Source organism: Equus przewalskii, chromosome 13 (genome assembly GCF_037783145.1).
Source record: "Equus przewalskii isolate Varuska chromosome 13, EquPr2, whole genome shotgun sequence".
Classification (NCBI taxonomy): domain Eukaryota; kingdom Metazoa; phylum Chordata; class Mammalia; order Perissodactyla; family Equidae; genus Equus; species Equus przewalskii.
The window spans coordinates 84,785,003-84,802,050 of NC_091843.1; the positions used below are offsets into that span (position 1 = coordinate 84,785,003).

The 17,048-nt window shown below is 39.8% G+C and overlaps 1 protein-coding gene across 4 annotated transcripts; it reads left to right on the forward strand.

Annotated features, from left to right (window-relative positions):
• The first annotated feature begins 110 nt into the window (after positions 1 to 110).
• Positions 111 to 15,603, forward strand: MTX3 (metaxin 3). Of its 4 annotated transcripts, none has more exons than XR_011525308.1 (10): positions 111 to 241; positions 728 to 797; positions 1,172 to 1,248; positions 2,439 to 2,531; positions 3,051 to 3,233; positions 3,386 to 3,462; positions 4,414 to 4,571; positions 4,953 to 5,049; positions 5,821 to 5,909; positions 8,904 to 15,603. XR_011525308.1 is itself a non-coding variant. In XM_070569791.1 (10 exons), exons 1-9 carry the CDS (start codon positions 161 to 163, stop codon positions 5,881 to 5,883), a joined length of 849 nt encoding a protein of 282 aa, XP_070425892.1. In that variant the 5' UTR covers positions 111 to 160; the 3' UTR covers positions 5,884 to 5,909; positions 8,904 to 15,603. The 4 variants fall into 4 exon arrangements, 3 of the variants coding, with proteins under 3 accessions (XP_070425892.1, XP_070425891.1, XP_070425893.1); XM_070569791.1 differs by having other exon boundaries at positions 4,953 to 4,999; XM_070569790.1 differs by lacking the exon at positions 4,953 to 5,049.
• Positions 15,604 to 17,048: the final 1,445 nt, after the last annotated feature.

Consider the following 17,048-nt stretch of genomic DNA (forward strand, 5'->3'; position numbering starts at 1 on the left):
TTTTAAGCGCGCTTTTAACTGCCCCAGGTGTCCTTTCTGCATCTCTCCAGAGCCCACAGATACCCATCCTGCCCTCTCCTCGCCCCGCCCCCGCCTTTCCACGTGCCGGAAATTGGGCGGCAAAAGTACTTCCGGGGTAGCAAAGGTCGGCCCCGGCAAGATGGCGGCCCCCTTGGAGCTCAGTTGTTGGGGAGGCGGCTGGGGGCTCCCATCGGTACACAGCGAGTCCTTGGTGGTGATGGTGAGGCCGCCTCGCGGGCCAGCGCGCGGGAGAGAAGGGGCGGGGCCGGGGGCGCGAGGCTGGCCGCGCCCGGCCCGGCGGCAGGACGCGGTCCCCCGGGCGCTGGGCCGAGGCTGGCCGCACCGCTGCTCGCTGCACCGCCCCGGGCTCCATCCCGTCGACGAGCCACAGCCTGGCCTGTGACCCCGCCGAGGCCTGGCGGGAGAGTCACAGCTTCTCCGCTCGGCTCCGAGTCTTCTCAGCCTTGAAAGCTCTCTGGTTGTGGAGAGAAAGCCGCGCCCCTCTCTGCACCCCCGGAGCTTTTGGGGAAAAAGTCCCCGAAAGCTGGGTATTTTGCGCGCGCGTCCCTGGCTAGAGATCCGGGAGGGACGCGGCCCCCGTGTCCGGCGTTTCTGCCTTCGGGGGACCGGGCTGTGAAGGAAAGCTGCTCTGCAGACTTGCATTACGTACTCAGTCTAAAATGTTTCCTTGCAAACTCTGTTTCAGGCGTACGCCAAATTTTCTGGTGCACCCTTGAAAGTCAATGTCATAGATAACACCTGGAGAGGTTCAAGAGGTACAGTGTAAACTTTTAAACACCCCTTTCCGCCGTCTTAAAGACCCCCCCCCCCCGCCCCCTATTTAAAAGTTTGAGGCATATAGCCATGGAATACCTTGGGGTTTTAGTTTCTTCTTACCATGACCTTGGCTGTGTGTTGCTTATGGTTTGATCATTCTGAGTAATACTTCAAAGAACAAGCCAAATCAGTGGAAATTATGAGAAATCACAATGTTCTCTAAAACTGCTCTTTGTGAAATTGCGAAAAACCAAGATGAGCTTGCTCATTTTTTCCCCCTCCAAGTATGCAACTGGTATAGTTTTAGGGTACTGGAATCTCTTCAGAGGAAATAGAAATGTTTCCTTGTATGTAAACTACATTTTAATTCTAGGCGATGTACCAATTTTGACAACTGAAGACAACATTGTTTCTCAGCCAGCAAAAATACTAAACTTTTTAAGAAAACAGGTGGGTGGTTCCTTTTGAAGAAGTAGATTGTTGATCCCTGCATGTTACTTTTTTAATACATTTTAAGGTTTGGGGTTTTTTTTTAGAGTTCTTTTTTGCCAACTCAGTAGACAGCTGGAGATACCTGAGATTTGATATGAAAATAGACTTGAAAATTACTGCTTAAAATCATGAGTTGTACTGTGATTCAAAAATCATATAGTGAGGTGTAGTCAATTTATATTTTCATGCACTTTGCTTGGATTTTTTGAAGTTTAGATAAAAGCAGATTCTATTTAGTCATCTTCACTATTACAGTTGTTGATATGACTGTCAGTTTAGCTACACAGTTGGTAGGCATTTTGTGCTGGGTATGACTGAATTCTTACCCACCAGCAACTATTTATTTTATTTTTTAAAAGCACTTAACTAATAGTTGCAGTTAACTGTTTCATGAAATAATGTATCTAAAATGTTTGAACATGTAAGACTTATATAATGTATCCGAAATGTTTAAAATGTAAAGATTTATATAAATGCGAAAGTTATTATTGGTTTTGTCTATTTTCTTTTAAGATTTTATTTTTTTTCCTTTTTCTCTCCAAAGCCCCCAGTACATAGTTGTATATTCTTCGTCGTGGGTCCTTCTAGTTGTGGCATGTGGCACGCTGCCTCAGCATGGTTTGATGAGCAGTGCCATGTCCGTGCCCAGGATTTGAACCAATGAAACACTGGGCCACCTGCAGCAGAGTGCGCGAACTTAACCACTCGGCCACGAGGCCGGCCCTTGTCTATTTTTTTTTTTTAAAGTCCTCTGTCAACAAAATTTAGAACTTTTATAAACTGGAAGGTTTTCTTTTTTCATGGGGAAAAATGCAACCAATTAGAACCTTTTCCTTATTGTTAACAAAAATAATAATACCTTCTATTTATTAAGTTTGTACTACATGCCATGCACTGAACTAGGTCATTAACAGTCATTGAAATAATAGCAGTTAAAAAAATGATCACTAACGTCTATTGACTTCCTGCTGTGCTAGGAACTTTATTTGCATTAAACAGTATTTGTCATTGAATTTGTATTTCTCTTTTCCCCTTTTAGTATCACGTTTGCCATGTTTGAGGAAGAATAGGAATCCTAATTTATTGAGCTTCACTGTTTTGGGATGCTCTTGACTTCTGAGGTTTTTTGCGTTTATATTTTTTAATAGAAATATAATGCTGATTATGAACTCTCAGCGAGACAAGGAGCAGATACACTGGCTTACATCGCTCTCCTTGAAGAGAAGCTTCTTCCGGCAGTGGTGAGCGCTGGTGAATATTACAGTATTTTAGTCACTTGCTGGAAATGTACTAAGCCTATTTAGAAGAAAAATAATGAAAAAGGCTTAAGACAGGAAATTTTATTTAAGTATTAATCTTGATTCTTTCATGTTACTGTGAAACTAGATTCCATTAGACATTCAACTAGTATGTGAAACAACAAAGTGAAAGATAATGTCATTTTGGAAATAAAAGTTCTTTGTGGAAGATGGGGTTTGTTACTCCATGTATAGAATTGGGCAAACTGTAATTCATTCATTCAACAAATACCTATTGAACACCTGCTGTGTGCCAGGCCTTGTTCTGGGAGCCTGGATATAACAGTCACAAAACCCACATGTGTAAAATCTTGTTTTAATCCTTGAGTCTTTCTCACTGGAAAATTTGTATGGTCACTTTATATGAAGGTATTTATGAAAAAAAACTTCCACATGGATTGAGTGATTTTTCTGTTAGTAAAAGAACATCCTTGTAGTGTGTTTTCCCTTTTTTTTTTGCAGCTTCACACTTTCTGGGTTGAGAATGACAATTACTTTACTGTGACAAAGCCATGGTTTGCGTCACGAATTCCCTTTCCCTTGAGTTTGATCCTGCCTGGAAGAATGTCTAAGGGAGCCCTGAATAGGATTCTCCTGACCAGAGGAGAGCCTCCGCTCTACCACCTCCAGGAAGTGGAAGCGCAGGTATGGTTGGGATGACCTTCAGAGCAAGGGCCCTCCAGAGGAGGGATGAGAGAGGTGGCCGAGATGAACTTACCCATAGATACCTGCCTAAAAAGACGTTCTAGAGCATCTTTCCTACTGTTGAGATCTTTCCTACTGTTCATCCTTATTAGATATACAGAGATGCCAAGGAGTGCCTAAATCTTCTGTCACACAGACTGGGGACATCTCAGTTCTTCTTTGGAGATATGTGAGTGCATTCCTTTAAAAATGATTTTGATGTTTTATGTGCATATATTCAATGAGCAGTTATTTAAAGCAAGTTCCCATGTCCCCTCTCACCCCCAAAATGAGTTTTTCACTTGAAGAAAAAGATTTAATAGATTTTTACTGTAGGAAACTTTTTCTTTTGATGGTAATCTAACATTGACTTAATATACTACATCTGTGAATTTAAAACATCTAAAACTATTCCCACCCTGTCTGCAGTCTCTATATAAACTTGAAAGTAAAAATGAATCTTTAAGTTATGACTTAATTTTCTTCTAAATAAGATAAATGGATAGAACATTTTTTAAAAACTAGTAATGGGCTGGCCCTGTGGCCTAGTGTTAGGTTTGGTGTGCTCTACTTCAGGGGCCCTGGCTCAGTTCCCGGGCATGGACCTTTACCACTCATTGGTGGCCATGTTCTGGTGGCAATCTACATACAAAATAGAGGAAGATTGGCACAGATGTTAGCTCAGGGCAAGTCTTCCTCAGCAAAAAAAAAAAAAAAACTAGTAATGAGTAAAACCCTAGTTGCATCATTTTTGTAAGCTAAAATCAGTTGTAAACCTTTTTAAAAGGCTATATTATATCCTTCAGAATTGACAAATATATTTGAGAAAAAAATTTTTTTTTTTTTTTTAAAGATTTTATTTTTTCCTTTTTCTCCCCAAAGCCCCCCGGTACATAGTTGTGTATTCTTTGTTGTGGGTCCTTCTAGTTGTGGCATGTGGGACGCTGCCTCAGCGTGGTCTGATGAGCAGTGCCATGTCCGCGCCCAGGATTCGAACTAACGAAACACTGGGCCGCCTGCAGCGGAGCGCGCGAGCTTAACCACTCGGCCACGGGGCCAGCCCCGAGAAAAAAAATTTTTAACATAATCCCAAGTTAATATTTTCTTACATGCATTTAAAAAATCCTTAATTTATTTTTAGGCCTTCTACCCTGGATGCCTACGTGTTCGGTTTTCTTGCACCTCTTTATAAAGTACGCTTTCCTAAAGTTCAGCTACAAGAACATTTGAAACAGCTCTCCAACCTGTGTCGCTTTTGTGATGACATCCTAAACAGTTATTTTAGGCATAGTCTTGGAGGTAAGCTGGCTCCTCTTCAGCTCAGCTTTATCTGCGTAGAATATTTGCATATTCTCCTAGGACTGTATAAGCAAAATTCATTACTTATTGAAGAAGTTTGTGCTTTGTCTTTAAATGCTGGTTTATAGCACCTCAAAAAGTTGCATTTTTCCAACTTTATTTTTGTTTCCATGTGTTCTTATTTAAATAGAGAAATAGATATTTGCCTTTTGTCTGATCTTCAGAATTTTATACATTTCTTGCTGCTTCTTTTTTAAATATTGCCCCTTTGAAGTGGGTCATTTTCTTCTAAAAGTTAACCACAGGTATTTATTGAGGACCTGCTGAAAGATAGAATTTATCCTAATGCAAATGGGCAATTACTTTAAATGTTGCTTCTAGCATTTTCCTGCGTGAACAGAAATCAGCAGCAGACTGATTTTGGTGAGGTACATGCCCATGATTCCACTCCTTGAAAACTGATTGCATCAGACTGGAGGTATTGTAAATAGAGGGCATCTGTCACTTAGGAGATGATTCTTTGGGAGTGTGGGGCCTTGTGCTTAAGTGATTGGGATACTCAATTTGTATTGGGAGAAACTGTCCTTTTAAGAAGCAGAAGTTATAAGGACAGCTGGCTTAGGGGCAGTTTATTTTTATGGTGGGTTATGTGTTTTGTATGTTAACGGGTTAGTAGTTTGGGAGTCATCAAATTAAGTAACTTTCAACTTTGCTACTTTGGAGCAGTAGTTAGCAAATCTGACTATAGGACAAATACGAAATCTTGGGTCACATACCAGATTTCCTGAATTAGAATCTCTTAGGGGTAGATCTCAGGAATCTGTATTTTTTTAAGTCCCTCCAAATACTTGGGATGCCTGGTAGGTAGCCCTTTGGGAGTCACTGCCTTAGGAAGCTATCCACACAGTTATGACTGAAGACCTGTTTGGGATGGGTGGGGAGAAGGTGCAGCTGGCATTTGAGAGGGAAGTGAGGACAGCTGTGCTCTTGTACCGATCACTTTGGCTTGCTGCCTAACACACGGCCAACAGTGTCTACTTTGTGGACACGTGAGTCCTTTGTTTAGGGTTTGGTTTTGAAGCATTACTGTCCCTCTTAGCTGCCTTTGAACCCACGGTGGTTTTTCTCCTTGCCTTTTTTTTGGGGGGGTGCAATTGCGAGGTGGATAGATTCAAAATTCTTTCAATCTAAACAGCTTTCAAGGCTTTCAGCACTTCCTGTCTTTCTGATTTCTGTCCTGGCTTCTTAGGCATCTCTCCTGCTGGACAAGAAACGGTCGATGCCAATCTGCAGAAACTCACCCAGCTTGTAAATAAGGAATCCAACTTGATTGAAAAGGTCAAGTTCCCTTCAATCATTCTATAGTAGTTTAGTATTCTCCTTTCTGCAATTAATATTGTAATTGGGATTATGCATTAACTTTACCCTCTTAGATTTTTGGAAGAGTTTATTTTTTCAGAAAGCTGTTTAAATATACATTTACTGAAGTTTTATATAATAGTGTTTTGAAGCCAGTAATGGCCTGATTGTTTTGGGGAAAGATCTGATAATGGGATTGGGTTTACTTTTACCACACAATTAGTATTTTTCAAATTAGGAGACCCAAAAGTCTGACTTTAAAAAAAAGAAGAGAAAAAATACTTCTTACTTGCCTGCTTCTGTCTCTGAAGTGTTTCTTGAGATTGTAAGCATCTGTGCTTTTCTTTTGTTGTTAATAGCACTGTAATGTCTTTTCCTTTCTTGCACATAAACGGTTTTATATGTTGTCTACAATTTTTCACCAGTGTGGATATTTGGCCACTTTGGGGTGTTCATTTGGTGAGAGAGATATTGAGGAACTGGGTGGAGGAGAGAGCCAATAATAGAAATTTCAAGGGTGATTCTGATAGGAAAAATACAAGAGAGCTATGCATTTCTTTCCTGTCTGATAAACTTGCTTTTTTTCTTATACAAATGAATACTTCACTCTTTCACAAACTAATGGGGCAACGTGGCCAGATAACACTAGCTAGCAGTTTTCGAGGTCTGCGTACTAGGTACTGTGATGTCGGAGCTTTATCTGAGTGATCTCATTTAATCCTCCCAGCAGCTCTACCGATCGCGTGCAGGTACTCGATCATCCCGTTTCACAGATGAGGAGTAGCTTATGTCCCTGCCCAAGGTCATTCAGCTGGCAAGAGGTAGAGAGGGAATCTGAACAGTAGAAATTGGATTCCAGCATGGGCTTTGCAGTTAGTCAGCCATCTAACTCAGGAATGAGATTATGTATCCATTGCCAGTAGTCCTCAGAGCCAAGTTTATAGCTGCCACTCTCTGGAATAACTGTTCTGTTTGTTTTTCTAGTATTTCCTGTGTTGTTAGAACTTGAGAAGTGACTAAAACTGCACAGTACAATTGTAAGAGTTGGTGGTTACGGTTTGAATAAACTGAATGAAAGCCAAGTTTGTCTTAATTCTTAGCCCAGCCCAGTAAATCTCATGAGAGGAAAAATACTGAGTGTTAAGTGTGGATAATGGAAAGATTACTCAGACACCTACCTTCTGGATGAAGGCTATCCAGTACAGTTTTCGTTTTCTGTAGGTGGCAGATTCATGACAGACATGTAAAGGGAACCATGAAATACCTACATATGCAGAAAGTTAAACCAAGAGGCCCTGTCACCACTTTGTGCACTTCCATCTTGGGTTGTCATCGTTATGTGAAAGTTTCCTGACCCTATATCAGGCATCCCCTCCACGCCACCTCCCCCCCCACCCGCCCCTTTCATATCTGCTCTTCAGTATGGCTCACTGTTGGCTACAAGACATTGGAGCAACAAATCCTATTGGCTACCACTGTGCACCATTTGGACAGAAAATCTAGAGCTTGTAAAAAGAAAGAGTTATTTTAGAGGAACTTACTTTTTGCAGGAAAAAAGACATTGATTCAAATATTTCACTGGGAATACTTTCTTCCATTGGAAAGTTAAAAGTTAATCTTTATTCTCTTGCTTTCCTATTAATCCTGTGTACCTCTGCTGAAACATTTCCTCTGTGCTTTATGAGAGCATCTTGAGAAGCTAAGGGAGAGTTTTGCTCTGCACATATTCAAAACTAAAAACGCCCGCCCACCAAGTGGGTAATAAGATGCTGTATTTTGTTGGTTTTGGGTCTTTGATGGCAGCTTCTTTCAAGTCTTTTATGAAGTTAAGCTGAGAGTGAGCTCACCGCCAGGGCCTGAATCTCACACTCTGTTTGTGGGGTGCTCTGGCTAAAGGCAGTTTTCTGAGGTGTGACTCAGTTCTAAATAATCCCACTCCTAGTGTTTCCAGGGATGCTAACGTACTCTTTAGGGAAAGTCTGAAACTCTTGAACATTTTCTCAGTATGCTCCATGTTAACTTGTTTCTCTGGAGCAACTATAGAACTGATCCAATGTTTGGAATGCCTCTGGATTAGGCCTAAAGAATCGAGCCTTCTTTCTGTCTCTTTTCCTGTCTTTCCTTTGTCAAATGCAGTCATGTATTGTTTAGCAACAGGGATATGTTCTAAGAAATGCATCGTTAAGTGATTTCGTTGTGTGAACATCAGAGCATCCGTACACACACCTAGATGGTGCAGCCTACTACACACCTAGGCTCTGTGGTCCTAATCTTACGGGACCACTGTCATATATGCATTCCATTGTTGACTGAAAAGTTGTTACGGGGCATATGACTGTACTCACAGCCTACAAGAGGTGTTCTTTTGGGGTGGAGTACAGGTCGTTTTCATGGAGGCGATGAGGTATCGTTGAAAGAACAATAGTGTCAGACCAGGAAGACTTGGGTTCACATTTCAGCTCTGATGCTAGCTGTGCAACCTAATGCAAGTTCCTTAACCTTTCTTTGCTTTATTTTGTTGCTAATCTGTAAAGTAGAGGATGATTATGTCTGCCTTTTTTTCTTCACAATTGTGTTGGGAAGATCAAATGAGGTATTGTACATGAACATACTTTGTAAACTGTGGAGCTTGGTGTAACAGAAGTATTGGTTTTACTTCCTGTGAGAAGACCTCTTAAACCAAGTTGTGCTGCGATTGAGTTCAGTAGAATATTCATTCTGTGGAATTACTATAGTTTTGTGAAGGCATCAAGGATGAGCCATATTGCTTTTGTACATATACTGAGTCAGCTGGTATTTGAGGTATGACATTTAGAATTCTTGAGAGATTATTTGCAAGAAAAAGGTTTCTCCAGCAGTCCTAGAAACATATGGCTCTGTACTCTTCTGGGCTGTAGTTTGGATGGGGAGGCCACAGTCCACGTAAGTGGTGCCACTGCCATTAGTCAGATGTACCTTTTGTACTTTCCACAGATGGATGACAATCTTCGCCAAAGCCCTCAACTCCCTCCTCGGAAACTGCCGACACTTAAGTTGACTCCAGCGGAAGAAGAAAGTAATTCCTTACAAAGGCTGTCACCCTGACAGTCATTGTGCTTTGTGTCCAAAGTTAGATGATTGGTGCAGTAATATTATACTAAGTGTGAGAAGGCAAAAAGGAAATGCCATGAATAGGTACAAGGAAGACTCTAAAACAAAAGAAACTTTTTGTGACATCTATTTTTTTTAATTATGAAGCTTGTCTTTTGGCTTGGCAATACACTTTGCAAAATGAATGCTGACCAAACTTGGGGGAAAGAAGAAAACACATTGTACTGTATATAAAAAAGCCTGCCTTAATCTTGGCAGCTTTTTGCCTTTGGTTCACATGTTGCTGACCAAAAGCTCCATTTCTGTTCTGAATGTGCACTCTCAATTTATTCAAGTTAATTTGTTCATTTAGTTTTCTCAGACCAGTCTGAATACCTAACATGTGGCTCTTTGGCTGAGGCTTTTTTTTTCTGTTTAGAAATCTGATGCCTATTTTAGCTGTTAGGAAAAATATATTATTCTAATATTGTATTTACTTCAATAGAAAAGTCTGTATTTAACTTTAAAAAGCAATGAAGAATGTGCTTTTTAATGATGCTTTCATAAGTCTAATCTTTTGGGGGGTTAGTACCATATATATAAATATTAAAGGTGGTTACTTATAGTATTCTTCTGACTATATGCAGTTCAGTAGAACGTTAGTATTTGCTGATTTGTTCAATATAGGTTAGCAAAGGCTCTTCTAGTTTATTGAGTGAGTGTGGCAGCTTTAGACCTATGTATTTGTAGTACATTTTTAACTCTAGTCATCTCTTTCTCAGATTAACTTCAGGACAACTGAATGTGTTGGTTGTCATTGTTATGCCAGGTTGTAAAGTCTTACTGAAACTTGCCCAATGGTTAGACACTACTTAGGAGGAGCCCACCGCCAGAGCAGTAGAAGTAATACCATGCGTCTGGTCCAGGTTCACCAGACTTGGCTCTGACCAGTGTTCTTTCATAAGAAGCATATCATGCAGTCAAAAGCTTTATGGCAACTAATTATTTTCCGTATAGTTTAACTACAGGTTAAAGATCCAATGGAATAATCAGAAATAGCAGTAGATTTTATGTTATTTTATTTTATTTTATTTTTTCCTTTTTCTCCCCAAAGCCCCCAGGTACATAGTTGTGTATTCTTAGTTGTGGGTCCTTCTAGTTGTGGTATGTGGGACACCGCCTCAGCATGGCTCGATGAGCGGTGCCACATCCGTGCCCAGGATTCAAACTGACGAAACACTGGGCCGCCTGCAGCGGAGTGTGCGAACTTAACTACTCAGCCACGGGGCTGGCCCCTAGCAGTAGATTTTAAAGAATATTTTCTATTTATTGATTGCTAACTGGATTTGCTCAAAGGATTTGCTGTGCAGGTAATTTTACTAAAAATAGAATCTTGTTTATTTTAGTGGCTGAGGTGCTTCCATTGTCGTAAAACCACTTCTGGGATTTTAAAAATATAGGACTATGTTTTTGACAGTGTCTTAAAAGATTACTATGGTGCTCAGCAAATCTTACTGTGTCCTGCAAACCCCCGTGTTAGGAGAACAGCTTTGTAGTCAGGTCCTGTGTATTTTGAGCTGAGTGGGGCTCAGCTGTGTTTGACCTGCATCCTCCCCATTTGTTCTGTATTTAGGTAGCTATTTATACAGGAGTCTTTAAGTTACTGTAAATACTTTTTCTTGAAAGTTTTAATTAAATGAGAAACAAAGTAGTCTTCAAAATCTTGTTCATCTCTTTGGACGCATTTAGGGATAGTAATTAATGAGTTTCACGTCACTTCTGCAACAGGCAGGAGAGTGTGTGTGTCTGTTTTGTGTTACTCCTCTGTTAGATTCCAGCAATCTGAAATCCGTGTGAATATTCTCTACTGAAAATCGTGACCACAGGACTTTATCATCCCCTCTGGTTGATGTATATTGGAGAAGGGTGGTTGAGTACTTTAATCAGACATCTGTTTATGCTTTAGTCAGGGTTAGTCATTTTCAATTATGATTTATGTTAAAACTCCCAAAAAAGCGTTTGAAGTTTCTTAAGTTGACAAACACAGGACAATTAAGATTAGTTTCTGGAAAAATAAGAGATCTGTGGGAAAAAGATTTCTGTCAGTCCTAACAGATTCTAAAATCAAATGGTAAATTTTACTTCAGGTTTCTCCATGGGCAAAGTCAAAAGATAATACTGGGTTATATGAATTTTACTGTCAGTAAAACTATTGATGTCCATGAGTAAGAAAAATGTGTTTAAATTTTTATAAGAATGTCAGAGATCATGTTCTTAAGGACACACAGACTTCAGGCAATAAGCATACTGTAATGTTTCATGTGTTGAAAGTTTAATCAAAAGACATCATTTTAGAGTAAGAACGATTTGTCCTTTTTTAGTAGAGAGGATGACTGTAAATATGTCTTATTTACTTTTGGTCATTTCTGCTTTCAGCTACCTTTAGCCTTACACTGTATATAGATCATGATGCATCCAGACCACCTTTCCTAATATGCAACATGTGATTTAGATAAGTAAGCATTTATCTCTTGGGTTACTTAGTTGCACTTTTTTGGTATAAGCCCATGAGATGCTAAGAAGCTATAGCTGAGCACAAACCGCTCCAGGATCAGCCACTCATACAGGGAGCTCTTAGAGAGGAGCAACTTTCCAGCCTGGACGTAGAGCTTGTGATTAGCCTGTCAGGATATGCTTTGGATAAAGTTTGAGTTTGCTGAGATAAATGGTCCACAGTCTTAAACAAACTATTGTGAGCCACTGTCTTTTGGAGGTGGTGATAAAAGGGGCTATGTTTGTGTTTATGTTTGTTGGTAGTATAGGATTAGGAAGTTGGTCAGATAATTTCCGTAAGGTAAAGATCCTCCATCAGCAGACTGTCGTCAGTCATCCCTAAGACGGGCCATTCTCGTTCCACTAAAGAAACTGGAAAGAAGGTTGAGGATCCTCGTTCCTTCAGGAGTGGTCGTTTTCCCCTACACAGGCTGGCATTGACAAATCAAATTTCAACTTAGGTATGTTTGTATTTTGGGAGTTCTAGACGATTGGAGATTTTATATTAAGCCCAGCATTTTGATTTCCATTTGTAATTTCCGTTCATTTACTATTAGCAGATATATTAACATGAAGGAATGGGGAAGCTTATTTCAACCAGAGCTAAGTTAAAATTTTCAGAAGTCTGCAAAAACAGAAAAAACTAGACATCCAAAGAGACAGAAATTGGTAACAGTGATAGTAGCTCAGAAAACCAATTTTTTAAGGTAGCTTCATGTGATAAAAGTGGTATTTGAAGTTGGTAGTATGTTTTCTTAGAGCCTCTTCCAAGAATGTACATTTATCAGACCTCTTAGATTCTTTTGACAGTTTTTCATAAACTGTCAAAAATTTTAACCCTTTTAAAACCAAAATATAAATGCTTAGAGGTAAAGACAAGAAGCTGAGTGATGGATACGTAGGATCTCTACTATTTTTGTAACATCTTGTGAGTCTATAATTACTTCAAAATAAAAGGGTTTTAGAAAGTAAATTCAATAGAGTAAATTTATTATCTACGTAAACTATAATTTAAAATTTAATGCTCCAAATATAGTTTTCAGTATTCATTTCCAGATGAATAAATACATAATATAAATTAAATATAATTTATTTCATTCTTGAGTTTAAAGAAAAAAAACAACTCAGGTTTATAACAAATGATTATCTAAAGATCTATTTTGCCTTACCAGAAAAGAAAAAAATAACCTAAAAGCAGGAACTCCTTTTTCCTAGGATATAAAAATTCTGTGATTTTATGTTTGCAGTGGTATCTTTTTTTTCCTACGGTACCTGGTTTACTTTTGAGGATAAAATATTTTAAAGAAAGTCCTTCTGTGTCCTCACATGGGAGCCCGCCGTTGCTGTGTGTGTTTTCTCTGACTGCACGGCAGGCCGGGCTATGCACCGGCACCACACCTTAAGACCGGGCGGCATTTTGTTTGACTGACTGCTTTTTGTTTTAAGTTCACAGGGATTTACTAATTGACTTTGTCTTGGTTTGGTTATTTTTATACTTGAAATCCTGAGCAGAGTCCCAGAGTTGAATTTGGGTTGTGATGACGGTGTTCTGTACATGTTGTTGGCATGCAGAATTATCTTTTGCTCTTTTTCTTGTTCAGCTCTGTGGAATTTACATTGACCTTTCAGTGTTTTCATATTTCTCAAACAGATTATTAAGAAGTTTGTTGTTAGTTACATGAACCAAAGGTCAATAATCTTATCATCCTCGAAGGTTTAGTTGAAGTTTCGTTAGAGCTTGAAAAGGCCGATTTTCACAGAGGTGTAAAGGTGAAGTTTTCTCTTTAAGGGTTTGCCAAATAATTCACCCAAAACTCTCGTTGGCATGTAGTGTTTGCTAGGACCCCAGGTTACCTGCCCTACACTTAAAACTGTTGTGATTGAGGAGGAGAAGTATTCTTGGAATCAAAAAGTGTACAAAAACTATTAATTCCAGACGAGGAGGCAAATGATTACTGGTGAGAATGAACATTCTTGAACAGTGATATAAGAAAGGGCAACTCTGGGTTGGATTTTTGTAACTACAGAGCAGAGTGTTATGATAGGAGAGTATTCAGAGCAAAACAAAGCAGTTTCTTTAAAAAAAATACAGGAAAACAAGTCTCTTTGTATCCTCATTATTATTCATTTGGAATTATACTGTAAGATCTTTAAAAACCGTCTTTTAGTTCTTTGGAGAAGCAGTTCCTAAGGTGTATTTTGGCAGAAAAGATTGTTACTGTGTGAATAGGGGGTTCTGTGGCCATCTCAGCGTGGGAAATGCTGGGTTATAGAGTTAAGTTGCTGTGGGCTTTGCAGAACCTTTGATGTGCTGTTGTGTGGTTTCAGTCTCCAGGAAGGGCCTATATTTTATACACCATTTCCCTAATTTGTTTGCATGTGGATTTTAAAAAAAATAAGCGTCTTGTGGGATTTGTGTTCTGAGAAACACACTTAGGGAAATGCTGCCCTAGCATGTTTTTGCTTGTCTGTGCTCATTGCCAGGGTTTCCTATTGTCGGGCGCCCCTCTGGTGAGCGGCGGTCAGATGGAAAGAGACGGATGAGGACTCCCTTGGACCATGATGTTGAGAGAGGGGTGGCTGTGGGTTAGAGAGTTTGCTTTTTTAGGCACTTGTGAGGCCCCTGGTCAGACCACCCCTTTCCATAGCGCTTGGCTTGGACTAGCTGTACAGGGGTGTGACCTGCTGGTTTCAGAGAACTCTGTGGTGCTTAGGTGTCTCTGAGACAAAGGGAACCAACTTGGAATGCCAGAACAATTTGCGAACCATTTTTGGCTATGCTTTAATGATGCCAAAAAAGCAATGGGTATTTATAGCACGAAAGTCCCTACAAACTGGTCATTTTATACGTATGTACACATACAGCTGTACATGTATGCACACACACATACACACACACACACACACAATGTCGTAGAAAGTTTACAGCTGCTTCAGTGACAAAGCAAAGCAGTATGTTTTCAAATTCTATTCTGTTACTGAAGACATGGTCTAAACAAGGATTGTGTGTGTGTGTGTACATTTTTTAGGATGAGGGTTTATAGTTTTCATTAAATTCTCAGCAGTTTCTGTATCCTAAAACACTTAAATCTCCCTAGACCTCCAAATTTCAGAGGACTTAGTATGTTTGATTTCATTTCAAAGTACTAAATCAGATTACTAATCAGACATAAAGATGCTTTTTGTTTGTTTTCTGCAATGTGTCCAGTTGCACATTTGGAACTCCACGCTTTGGCTGTGTATTTGCTAGAAGGCCTGCCTGTGGGTTTTGAGTTGTGGTGTAATGCTGAACATCTAACCATGGGAAAAGCAGTTCGATCTTGATTCTGATTCCTCAGTTTTCCTCATGCAAATTCAGAGAAACGCCTTTTAATCATTTAGTTTACATATCCCAGATCCTTGGAAATCATGCAAAATGAGCTGCCAGACTTTGCGTCAGTCCTCAGCGAGTCATACGCTGTAGAGAAGGTTGTGCTGGCCATTCGTTCTCTGGACCGCTGGCTACTTCTCTTGCAATGCTGGCATCTTTATTTCTTGGAGAAGGAAGGGTGTACTCAAGCTTTTATGTTAATTGCATAAACATGAACTATTCCTCTTCTGACTCAATGTTTTATTTGTAAAATAGGAAACAATATCTTTCCATTTTTCTATTCATCCTTGAAGTAGAAATTTGAGTTGTTTGTAATGTAACTTTAGCTTTCCGGAAGATTGACAGCAAAGATAAATAAGAAATATATGTGTACACATATTGGTTTTGTTCTGCCAAGCCTATCTTTGAATTATAACATTTTAAACGTCTGTTCTAAGTGTACAAATACTATAGTTTTGTTATAAAGTAAACAATCTTAAAATAAGCAATGTTGGTCATAATTTCAATATTCTAGCCTTGCCTAGTGTGAATATATTTTACTCAGAGACTATGTATAAATACCCAGAAGTGGTGATGATGATCAATGTTGTAAAGAATTTATTCTGATAAATGAGAAACTGGATATAATGTCAAAATAGCTATTTTCACAATAAAATCTCAAATTGCTGGAATGTTTATTAATCCCTGATTTAGTGTTATTTATTCCTTGAGATGGATATTTTCATTGGGAAGCATTTTTGGGTGGTTGAAAATAGTTGTTCAGTGCTGGGACTGAGCAGATGGGAGGTTGTTCCTTTTAAAATGTCTCTTCTTCCTGTGATGCACTGAGATCACCTGTGGTCCTTCTGCCCCATGCCTGGAGGATAGAGGCTGCTCCCCAGGCCCTGGTGTGTGTGTGACCTCAGCTCAACCAACTTTTCAGTGCTACAGTTGTCTCATCCCTTTGGCTATAGAAGTTTCTTTAAAATTTTCCCTTTTGCCCACCTAGATAGCCCACTGATGTTCCATGTAAGTGAATGGAAGACATACACTGAGAAAAATCATCAGTTTTAGCTAGGGGGGAAATATTCACATTTTTTGCTGCTTTTTTTGACTGGGTAGAATATACTGGTATAGAGAACCCTGTTAGAACTGTTAACTCACATAAGGGCACGTTCCCTGAGGGGATGAGTGTCTTTTTAAAAAAAATATATTTCGGTTTTTATTTTACTTAATTTTTATTAATTAATTAATTTTGAGGAAGATTGGCCTTAACGTCTGTTGCCACTCTTCCTCTTTTTTTCCCCCCGTCTCCCCAAAGCCCCAGTACGTAGTTGTAAGTCATTCTAGTTCTATGTGGAATGCCGCCACAGCATGCCTGATGAGTGGTGTGTGGGTCCACGCCCAGGATCTGAACTGGTGAACCCCTGGCCGCCGAAGTGGAGTGTGCGAACTTAACCAACTTAACCACTCGGCCACTGGGCCAGCCTAGGGGATGAGTGTCTTTGGGATGAGAATTTAGTTTTTTAAATTGAGGTATAATTTACATATAGTAAAATGCATCGATCTTCCAAGTAGAGCTGTTCAGGTATGTATTTCCCTCGCATGAGAAGCCAGCTACATCTTTGTTGATACTTCTGTCCCAAAAGAACACAAACCTTAATTGCGTATGAACTTCGGGTTCCAGATGAAAGGTTCTTGAGTGGAGTGAGGTGGTTAGTAACAATCACCTGCTTTCTGCGAGAGCAGGAGAGAAGAGTTGGTATTGCGGTATCACGGAATAATGGAATTCTTTTGAAGAAAGATAACTATTTGTAGTCACAGAGCTGAGAACCGTACAAGAAAGGACTTCAGAAATTTTGGTTCTTAATTGCTCAACTCAGAGGCTTGACTTTGGTTTGGGTCTGTTTGGGGTGCTGAAAAACTCTGGGACGACTGTTTGGGTGTCCTTCAGTGGATGGTCGGCTACGGCAGAAAGAGTGCCCTGTTTTTCCTTTGCCGCTATTAGCAGCTATTGGCAGGAAAACTTTTAAGTTTTGCCATATTGGGATCTTGTCCTAAGTGCATCTCGATCGGAGAAAGATTGAGATAAAGGGGAAGCAGTGAGATCCCTGCGTGCTGCCCATGGGTCTGAGACGACAAGTGCC

What these genes read in the sequence shown, in the direction of transcription:
- MTX3 (XM_070569790.1), top strand. Translation starts at nt 161, where the DNA reads ATGGCGGCCCCCTTGGAGCTCAGTTGTTGGGGAGGCGGCTGGGGGCTC. An exon ending in TAAACTTTTTAAGAAAACAG is followed by an intron (nt 1,249 to 2,438) that starts GTGGGTGGTTCC and finishes ATTTTTTAATAG; the next exon opens with AAATATAATGCTGATTATGA. An exon ending in AGAAGCTTCTTCCGGCAGTG is followed by an intron (nt 2,532 to 3,050) that starts GTGAGCGCTGGT and finishes TTTTTTTTGCAG; the next exon opens with CTTCACACTTTCTGGGTTGA.